General features: G+C 38.8%; 1 protein-coding gene across 1 annotated transcript; it reads left to right on the forward strand.

Annotated features, from left to right (window-relative positions):
- Positions 1 to 271: 271 nt before the first annotated feature.
- On the forward strand, positions 272 to 10,103 carry si:ch211-214p13.8 (B- and T-lymphocyte attenuator). The gene is made up of 7 exons (XM_037686180.1): positions 272 to 356; positions 2,045 to 2,098; positions 8,396 to 8,722; positions 8,805 to 8,843; positions 8,922 to 9,068; positions 9,578 to 9,609; positions 9,789 to 10,103. Exons 1-7 carry the CDS (start codon positions 272 to 274, stop codon positions 10,101 to 10,103), a joined length of 999 nt encoding a protein of 332 aa, XP_037542108.1.
- The last annotated feature ends 1,120 nt before the right edge of the window (positions 10,104 to 11,223 follow it).

An 11,223-nucleotide genomic window follows, 5' to 3' on the forward strand; every position in this document is an offset into this window, starting at 1 on the left:
TAGATGAAAATGAACCAATGTGAGATTCTACGTGTAGATAAAAATGACCAACTTACCAAGGAGTACAAGGTGCAGTGATGGAACGGTAGTTACAACCAGATAGACAAAGCTTTTCCTTAGGTTACATATTTCCCAGGAGAAATTGATAAGTCAGCCTGTTTCGAGGTCAACCAGGGAGTCAGATTCAGATAAGCCACAATTGTTAATTTATTCAGTCAGACTATTTTTTCTTGTCAGCCTTGAGTCTGTACTGATACGTCCAAGATCCGAAATGGCCAGATTAGGGTGCATTCTGCTGGTCCATGCTTACGAGCCTCTTCAAGGTCATTTCATGCTGACGAGACCCAAAGCTGCAGGTGGGTTGCGATTCAAATCACTTCCATCTTACGGTTTAGCTCGTAAATCAGCTGATTTTGAGTCCTCAAAGCACAATCCAAACCTTCACATAGGCAGCAGCCTGACGAAGGCCAAATTAGCTGCGGCTGTCTTCTTTGTATGTTGATAAATCAGGAACCAATTCCAATTCCAATTCCAAAAACAAGAAACATGTTATCATAAATCCAATTATATGCAATTTTGGCGTCCTCGATCGATAGCAGAGGTAGACACATCACATTTCCCAGAGACATATCCAGCTGCACGTGTCATCTGAGCAGATGAGGGTTCTCCAGGACCCTGTCGCTTTGTTGAAAAGATTTTGTCATTTGAGTCAAAAATCCAGTTGGTCAGATCCAAAACAGTAGTTTTCATTTCGGAAGATGTGTAAAAATAGGAGCTCCGATGCACAGACAGAGAGCAAAAAAAGCAGGAGGAGAACAAACAAAGGGAAGAGAAAGCATGTGCTTCATTTCAGATTGAGTGAGGAATATATATATATATATATATATATATATATATATATATATATATATATGTATGTATATATGAGAGCTTATGGCATAAGATGTCATGATTTACAGTAGTTTGACAGGTCTAAGTAAAGTGCAGCACAGTAATCCTTAGCATCTACTCTCACTCACGATCGCACTCAGCTACTCCTAATTTTAGGTGGATCTATGTCTTAATAAACAAAACAATTTTTCACATTTTTGACTCCAGACGTGTAGGCTGATGAACATATTCTGTCTAAAATCATCACAATAAATGTATGCAAGTTGTTAAGTTTTTTTCAAAATCAGAGAAAATGAACTTACTTATAATAATTTTTGCATTCACTAAGGTGAATTAGCTGTGGCAGCCATCTTGAATTGGGCTGATTTCAAAGCTAATCAGCTGTAGGTGTTCATGCAATGATTACTTTCTGAACATTTCTTTGAAATTAATTTGTGAGTTCACAAGACATTTTGCTAACAAACAGAAAAATTATTATAAACAAGCAGAGACATAGGAAAATACAGGAACAACGTTCACCATAAAAGTGGGTTGATAATAACCCTTTAAAACCCTGGCTGCTTGGGCTTTATATATAAAGTAAAATCCTATAAATATAAATTAATGTTTACCAAAGATGTAGAAAACAATAATTAAAATAGATTAGCTTATTCATAAAAAACTGTCACTTGCTATAAACAATAGAATCACAAAACTTGAACAAATGTATTAAAATAAGATCAATATGATATGATTTCAGATTTATCTTTTTCATGTGACGTTACGCTGGCGGTGGTGAGAGGAATGACCTTGAGAGTTGCCCAAGGACAAAATCTGACGGTCAGCTGTCCTGTCAGACACTGTGGAGAGACTCTGAACGTCTTCTGGTGTAGACTTCTTGAAGAAAGCCACTGTGAAGTCATTTCTATGTCACAGAATGTAGAAATAAAACAGAAATATGTGAACAATGAGCTGATCTCATATTTGAGTTTCAAACAAGTTTCCATTACTGATGGCGGTCAGTACAGATGTAGTTTAAATAGACACAGATCTCAACTTGACAGTCATGACATCAAGATCTCAGTTTCAGGTGTGCACTTTTTCTTTAAGAACGACAACAAAAAGTATTTTGATGAATGTGTTAACTTTTTCTGGTGTTTGTTTTTTCCCATAGGCATGAACAAAGAGGAACAGAACACTGTGATTAGTATATGTAAGAATGTTACAGGTAAGAAAACTTATTTTTATTTTCTGAATGCTAGTTTGAAATGTTAATCATGTTTTTCTTTGTCAGAGTCTTTGAGCGATGGTGGTTATATGTCTTATCCCTGGCTGCTGCATGTCTCCATTTCTGTGAGCATTGCTTCTGTGGTCGTCATACTCACAATCATAGATCCCCCGATCTTTCATGGAACTAAAAGTAAAACTTGTCTTCACATTCTGGATTTCAAATGACCCAGAGCCCATCAAGTAACCAGTGGAGCTTTTCGTTACCCTTGTCTTCCCAGTTAACACAACGGGAGAAGGTGGTCCTGTGTCAAGCCGAGCATCGTACACGCTAATCACCCACAGACAGTCCCGAAGTTCTGCAGGACTACAGACACAAGATGATGAAAACTCTTTGTGCACCACAGTTATCTACTCTGGACAGTTCTAACATTTGACCTGGGCAACATTTTTATCATTATGTTAGGTTTTGGACAACTGTTGTTATTACTGTGTGAGTTTTCCTGTTTATATTTATTATTATATTCATTTTGAGCTCTTTTCAGCTTCTTTCTGCTAACTACAACATTCATTCTTCTTCTAACTTTTTCTGCTAAATTCATCTTGTTAGGCTCCTTTCATCTTGTTTCTGATAGTTTCATGTTTTTCTGCTATTTCAACTACTGTAAAGCTATTTTTATGCTAGTTTTAGCTTTTCAGCCATTTTTACATTTTTTGGACCAATTTCAACTTCTTTCAGCCTAATTCAGCAAATATGCGTTCTTTCTTCTTTCTTTTCTGGATTTAGGCTTATTCTTCCATTTCAGTCACATTTTAGCTGTTTTTTATTTTTTTATTTTATTAAAATAATAATTTCCAGCAATTTTTCAGCAAGTTCTTCAGCACCAAGCATTCACACTGCATTTTCAGAGGAAATGCAATATCTCTAGTTATTATTATTATTATTATTATTATTATTATTATTGACTTCTGGCTAATATTTATTTGTTGTTTTCAGTTTATCACAGAAATATTCATGAAGTTTTTTTAAGTCTGAACAATCATAGAATACATTAAATTTTTGGAAAATTCTTTGAGAAAATGTTGTTTGTGAAAAACTAAAAGATTTGTCACTGACTATTTCTTCAGTTTAACATAATTGTTTTTACCGATAAATACTATTTTATCATATTTCTTCAAACTTATTTTTTTGCAAATGATCAAACTTTTTTTTTTCAATATAAGTGAAAATCTTAATTTTTTAACTTTGTGGCAGTCCAGCTGGACAGTTGTACTTTTTAAATTTTATTTTATTAGCATCTTTTTTCAGTCTACACATAAATCTCAGATACCCACTTTGTTTAGAGGTTTCTGTTCCCCTTTTCCATCCATCCATCCATCCATCCATCCATCCATCCATTATCTTTTACCTGCTTCTTCCATTTTGGGTCACGGGGGTCGACGGTGCCCATGTCCAGCCATCACTGTGCGAGAGGCGGGGTACACCCTGGACAGGTCTCCAGTCCATCACAGGGACACATAGAGACAAACGAGACAAACAACCATTCACTCTCCCTCTCACCTAGGGACAATTTAGAGTTACCAATCAGACTAACATGCATGTTTTTTGGTCTGTGGGAGGAAACCGGAGCACCTGGAGAAAACCCACACATGCACGGAGAGAACATGCAAACTCCACCCAGATAGGCCTTCAGACCGGGATTTGAACCGGCAACCGTCTTGCTGAGAGACAGCAGCTCTACCTGTTGCGCCACCGTGCTGCCTATCTGGAGGTCATCAGACCAAAAAAAAAAAGTAATGTATTACTTAATGTATGAAACTCACACATCCACAAGAAGAACATGCAAACTCCAAATAAAAAGGCAACGAGGTGAACCTGCAACCTTCTTGCTGTGATGCAACCATTGCTAACCACTTCTCCACCAAGCTGCCTGTGCTGAAAATGTAAATGATTGTTTACTTCTGCCTACACAGCAACATTATAGGCTTTAGAGTGACAATGATAACCCTGTATGTGTTTCTGTATGTGCACACCGGGAACTTTCCACATCATTGAAATATACACACGTTGACAATGTGGTCGGCGAATGCATGTGGGAGGTCAGGAAGTGGTGAACTTCTCAGATAAAGTGAGACCCTGCATGACTTTATTTGAATATTTAGCAGTGGTAAAACTGTTGAACATGATGGACAAATTAAACCGTCTGATAGTTTGTTGTACTGCGTTTGTCTGCATTTGTGGAGGAAGTGAAGGTAAAACTTTTACATATATATTTTGTTTGTTTTTATCAACAGAACATGAAGACATTTTAACAGCGTAGTGGTGAACGAGTGCTTATTCTTACTTTTGTAAATATTAAGAGAAACCTGATGTCATGAGTTTTAAACTGTGTAAATTTGTTTAAAAATGTTTATGATAAGATAAATTATTTTTTGACAGGCTTTGTAATTTTATTGTACGGATTGACATTTTCTAATGTTGTAAAACTTTGTTGCTTCTCGCCGCATATATTTATTTAAATATTCTCACCTCATATATTTATTTAAAGATCTAATTGTTGGTGTGTGTTCTTTGAGACTTCAATTCAATATATATTGTTGTCACTGTGTCATGTCATGTGTAACATAGACCAATAAAAAATAATGTTTTTTTTTTACTAAATTTATTGAAGTGCCAAAAAAAAAAAACCTTCTTGTACCATTTTGGAAACGAATACCAGTGTCTGAAACAATAGTTTTTTTTTAAACCATTTATGTATCTCTTTAATGCTAATGTAACATAAAATTAAACTTTAAGTGTTCTTGGCTGGCACCATAGTGTGATGGCTTATATTAACGCCTCCCAGTAAGAACAGTTATTTCCCTGCTGGGTTCACATGCGTCCTGACATTCTGTCATCTTATTGAAGAGTTCAGAATAAGAATCAGAATAATCTTTATTATCATTGCACCAAGATACAACAAGAATATGTACGTAAAAGCCGTCCGAAAGATGGATGGAGTGCACGAAGCTGCTGCTATAAAGCGCGGCCTTCTTATCCTTTTCAGAATACTTTTTTTTATAATGGAAAAAGGGACAAAGCCATTAGGAGAGGGGTTGTGGCATTACAAAAAAGATCTCTTCACACCTTGTCCTAACAGGACACGATTTAAGACATCAAAAAACTCTGCCAGCCAAGCACATTTATGAACACGTTACATATGCATATTATGATGTACAAAGTACATACATATTTACAATGAGGCGGTCCATGAAGCACTAACAGATAGTCCATTGTGCTGATAAGATGATTGTCAGCCGGCACAGTTCTGATAAGCCTTCACAGAGGGTGGGTTGCGATAACCAAAGCTTTTTCTTAGTTTACACATTTCCCAGGAGAAATTGATAAGTCGGCCTGTTCGAGGCCATCTGGGAGTCCAATTCAGATAACCACCTTTGTTGATTTATTCAGGCAGACTATTTTTCTGTCAGCCTTGAGTCTGTACTGATACTTCCAAGGTCCAAAATGGCCAGATTAGGGTGCATTCTGCTGGTCCATGTTTACGAGCCTCTTCAAGGTCGTTTTCATGCTAATGAGTCCCAAAGCCACAGGTGGTCTGCGATTCAAATCGCTTCCATCTTACGGTTTAGCTCGTAAATCAGCTGATTTTGAGTCCTCAAAGCACGGACCAAACCTTCACATAGGCAGCAGCCTGACGAGGTTCAAATTAGCTGCGGCTGTCTTCTTTGTATGTTGATAAACCAGGATCCAAACTATTCCAAAAACAGGAAACATGTTATCATAAATGCAATTATATGCAATTTCGGCGTCCTCGATCGATAGCAGAGGTAGACACGTCACATTCCCCAGAGATATATCCAGCTGCATGAGTCTCATTCGAGCAGATAAGGTTTCTCCAGGACCCTGTCGTTTTGTTGAAATAATTTGTAATTTACATTAAAAGTCCAGTTGGTCAGAACCAAAACAGTAGTTTTCATTTCGGAAGATGTGTAAAAAATAGAAGCTGCTCCGATACACAGACAGAGAGCAAAAAAGCAGGAGGAGAACAGGGAGTGGGGAGAAATGTGTGCGCCTCGTTATAGAGCTATTGAGTCAAAAAAAGTGTTGAAGTGCTGACAAAAATGCTGAGAGGTAAAACTAATTTAATTACAAATAACAGAAAAATAAAAAAAACTGGAGTCGCAGCAAAATACTAACAGGAATGAGGAAAAACTCAGGAATCTCAAACGGCTTAAAAAACATAATGTCGGGGAAACAAAAGACCAGAAACTGAATATAAGAGGACACTAATGAGGGAGAAATGACAAACATCTGGGGAGACAATGAGGATCTGGTGAGAACGGGAGGAGTGACTACAGGAGGGGAAAAACACAGGAGGAATGAACTGATGACAAGAGAAACACAAGAAACTCAACATAACCCACTAAGGGAATAAAAATAAAAAATGAACACAAGAAATAAAACAGCCAGCCTTTGCTCCTTCTTCTTTCCTTTTTAATGGCACTCTACAACAACACACATCAACAGCACATCTAGGGGTGGGGGTGTATGTGTCGGGGTCTTATTTTTATTTATTTATTTATTTTTTTTCTCCTCTTCCTACCCACCTAGTTCCCTGACTGCCATTCCGGGGGTGGGGTCCGGGAGAAGGGCAGGCCGTCGGGTGTTGACCAGGACTATGTGGGGGTTCGGGGTCTGGGGGTTGCCGTGGGCGGTGCTGGCGCTGTGCTCTCCCTGGGGTTGTTTGGGCCCCCTGAGCTTGGCTCTTGGGTGCCATGGTTGGCCCGCTGTCCGGGGTGGCTGCCGGGGCCTGGCAGGCGGTCGGCTGGGGGTGCGTGCTTGGTTGTTGACGGTGTGTGGGGGGGGTTGGTGGCGTGTCCTCTTCATGGTGGGGGGGTGTCCTGTCGGCGGGGCATGGCCTGGGCCGGTTCTGGGGTATTGGCTCTTCTCCGCTCAGGAATGAATGGGTTTACCTCCTGGGTTTGGGCATGGGCTGCCCCCTGTAGAGGGCAGGTACATGTCTTGGACCTGGGGGGTTTAGAGTGTGTATCGGGAATAAGAATGAAATGTATCGTTATTGTATGTCTTTGAGTGAATGAATGTGAGATTGAGGTTGGGATAGTGTGATTGTGTCTGTGTATGAATGGATATTTGTTAGGCCAAGACTCGGACTGCCCCCTCTTTGATACAACTGGGGGTGCTTGGCATCGCGCCCCTATCGCGCGGCCCCCTGGTGGGGTGTGCCCTTGCCTGCCGGCGCGCTTGGGGCCCTTGGTATCGGGGGCTGGGCGCTTGGGCGTGTGTCGGCTCGGCCTGGTGTCTGCCTGGTGGGGCTCGGGTCCTCTGGCCCTGTCAGGCCTTGGCCTGGGTGGTGTGAGTCCTCGGTGCCCGGGCCTCGGTGCCTGGACCTGGACCTACATCGGTGCGGCGGGTGCCGACGGGGGCCTATGAGTTTGTCGCTGTTGGCCCCGGGGGGTCACTGTATGTGGTTGCTGGTGGGGATCTTCCGGTTCTCCCCTGTGGTCCGTTCTGGGGGGTGGGTGAGTGGTTCGTCCTGTGTGGGTGGCTCTGGGGGCTCCGCGGTCGGGGTCCCTCCTGGGGTCTTGGACTCTGGTCCCCCCTTTTTCATCTGCCTCTGGTGTTGGGGGTCGGGTCTCTGCTGCTTCACAGTTACTAATAAATGTTCTATTAGAGAAGCCTTATACACTTATGCATGCTCACAACCACACACAAATAGAAGCAGGGATGCTTATTTAGGCTTTATATGTAGATATATAGATATGTATGTGAGTGTATATTCATGTGTATGTATGTATGTATGTATATAGGCGTAGGTATGGGTATATATATTTATGGAAACTTACTGCAAAGCCATGAATATTTTAAGTTCTTTATACATATGTATTTTGTTGCTATGTTTTGTCATGTTCTTTGCAGGTGAACAGACAGTGGCCGGGTGTTTTGACGTGTGCTCTATTTGTATATATTTCTTATATTTTGGAGTCTTACTTTGTCTTTTCTTTCTTTCTATCCTATTGGAAAAAAAAAAAAAAAAAAAAAAAAAAAAAAAAAAAAAAAAAAAAAAAACCTACACTAGATAGTCACTATAAAAAATATTTCATAATAATGGTGTGGAGAGGATGGCTGTAAGGGGAGAAGGGAGGCCATCAAAAAAAAAAAAAAAAAAAAAAAAAGAAATAAAACAGACAACGACGACAGCAAACACTTTGATCTGAAGGTCATTTTTGTTGGCAGCTTGATGATGACCGATTACTAAATGCTGTTTTATCATTTCAGATTTGTCGTCTTCGTGTGAAATCACGTTGGAGGTGAAGAGAGGCACAACGCAGAGAGTGGTCCCAGGACAACATGTGACAGTCAGCTGTCCTGGCAAACACTGTGGAAAGTCATTAAATGTCACGTGGTGCAAGGTCTCAAACACAATCTGTGAACGAATTCGTCAAACAGAGAATATAGAAATCAGTCAAAATTATGGGAAAGATGAGCTGATCTCATTTTTGAGTTTTAAGCACATTTCCATTATTGATGATGGCTTATACAAATGTAAAATATTGGGAAATAAAGATAAAGTTGTCGGTCATTCCATCAACATCTCAGTTTCAGGTAAACGCTTGAACCCATTCACGTTGACTGTAAATGTTCTTGTAGATGTTTATTTGATCTGCTTTCTTTTTTTGTTTCAAAGATCGAAACCAAGGAGCTAAAAATGATGACAACGTGGCTGGTAAGAACCTTGATCTGGTTAAATTATTTTATGGACACTATTTAGACACTCATGTAATTTATTTATTTATTTTTGCAGCTGCCTCACGTAGTAGTGGCGATGATGATGATGGTGACGATGAAAAGCCTGACTCCTGGTTGCCGTACTTTTATATATGTTCTATCATTCTGCTTCTAGTTGCCACAGTGACTGTGTTAACTCTCCTGCACTTCTTTGGCTGGAAACGTAAGAGCGTTGGTTTGATTGATTTATTTTAATGCTGTTCTATACTGTATGTATTACTTCTTATAGGCTTTGTCCACAATATTTCCAAAACAAAATGTCCTAATTTTTTTTGTTGCAGTTCTATGTCTTTATTCACACTCAAACAGTGAAAACAACCCTAAACTGCAAAAAAAAAAAAAAATGCACTGAAAACAGGAACCATGTGGCACATGTGCACACATTGGGAAGAAGAATAGGACACCCTTATAAATAGGAGGTGGCGCTATGACATTATCTTTTCATAAGGTCTTGGCTGCATACTTAAAAACACAAGAGTAGCATTTTTGATAGTTTTTACTCTGGAACGTTTTGTTTCCTCCAGCTTGCTGTTTTTATGTGGATGCCAAGGCTTAAACAGAAAAAATAATCTTTTACATCTTTACATAAACCATTCTCTTGTGAACGGCCCATAAATCTGACAAAACTATAGATTATATGTATTTATAATTTTCTCTTTTTTTTTCTTACAGGAACATGGACCCCTAACTACCCAGAGCACGAGGTAATGTGAATTAAAACAGCTTCAACTTTTTATTGCTTTCCAATGGGTTGATCAGTGGCAACCCTGATTTCTGTCATTAGGTACCGCCTTTAAAGCAGATTTTGTAATTTGTGAACCAAACCAGGTCTAGTACATTGTTAAACTAATAACTTACAGGTATTCTATGCTTTCTGTAACAGAAAAGTTCTACACATATGATACCAAACATCCCCCAGACAAGCACCCCGACTTCTCCTGTCCTGCAAACCCACCTCTCTGTTTTGAAAGAGATCTATGGTTCAAGTTTAGCAGAAACAACCACATCATCACTTTCCTCTCCTCCCACTGAGAACCAGCCACCGATTGCAAACACAACAGCTAAAGGTCAAGCATCTAACAGTCCAGTATATGCTGTCATCAACCACCAGCAACGTGGGACATCATCGGCCAGGAAACAACCTGCCATGGATAAAAAGGAGGATGACCTTAAATATGCTGTTGTTAATTTGCCCTGAAAGATTACAGTTTGTCACAACAACTTATAAGATGTTCACAATTATTTGATGTGTCATGGAACAAGCTTTGGTTGAAAGACACTGATGATAACTGAAGGTAGGAAAGTTGTGGTCTTGTGCAATGTGTGAAGCAACAGAAGAAAAAAAAATGTTCCAAACATTTCTGCTATTTTTTATTTCCTCCTTTAATTTGTTTCTGTACATTTTGTACTAAAGTGGTTTATTTTAACATGACTACTACAACTTTTTGTGTAAACAACCATTATGGGTCAAAGTTTTTGCTGTTTCATAAGAAAAAAAAAAACTACTTGTAATCCATCTTGTTTGGTACTAAAACCTGAGTTTGACGAAGAATAGCTGCACATTGAAATATATCAGTTTTGTATTATAGTATTTGTTTGGTCATTGAATTTGGAAAAAACAAAAAAGTAAAAGTCTATTGGATGTGGGGACAATCTTTTTTTGCATTCCTTTTATTAAAGCTCTTATTACTTATATAAGAACATCAAGAAAATACATACTGTATAAAGGTTTTAAAACCTATGTACCAAACATAGGAAGAAGCAGCAGAGCAAACCCAGATGACCCATGTTTTTTTTTTTAAATATACATTTCCTGTACAAGAGTTTTAGTTATGTATATATGTACACAACAACCACATTGGTGTGCTTTGGCTCTAAATTACAGGAAGTTAAAGCTTAAAAATGTTGACACTGACATCAAGTGTGGTAAAACAATCATAGTCTTCACCACATGTTCATGTAGAGAGATGCAGTTTGAACAGTAGTCTGCCATTACCAGTCTCACAACCATTCAAAAGTGCAAGTCAAAGTCGAGAGGGATGAGTACTGAATGAATAAAGGTGTAATAACTAGAAAACAAATGCAGAACATAAGGGAAAGTAATTTATTTAGTAGAATGTGCACCTCTTTTAAATTAATAAAATATCAAATTGGCAACAAAAACTATATTTGAAGTGAATATTCTTCATAAAAAATTAATCACATTTTAAAGCATGTGCCTAGGTAACCATGATAACTGACTGTAATGATGAGTATTTATCATATTGCTGCTGTTTATATAGAGATATGTCCACAACTACCAAAATGTTCATGTGAAG

Source organism: Nematolebias whitei, chromosome 13 (genome assembly GCF_014905685.2).
Source record: "Nematolebias whitei isolate Nwh7 chromosome 13, NemWhi1, whole genome shotgun sequence".
Classification (NCBI taxonomy): Eukaryota; Metazoa; Chordata; class Actinopteri; order Cyprinodontiformes; family Rivulidae; genus Nematolebias; species Nematolebias whitei.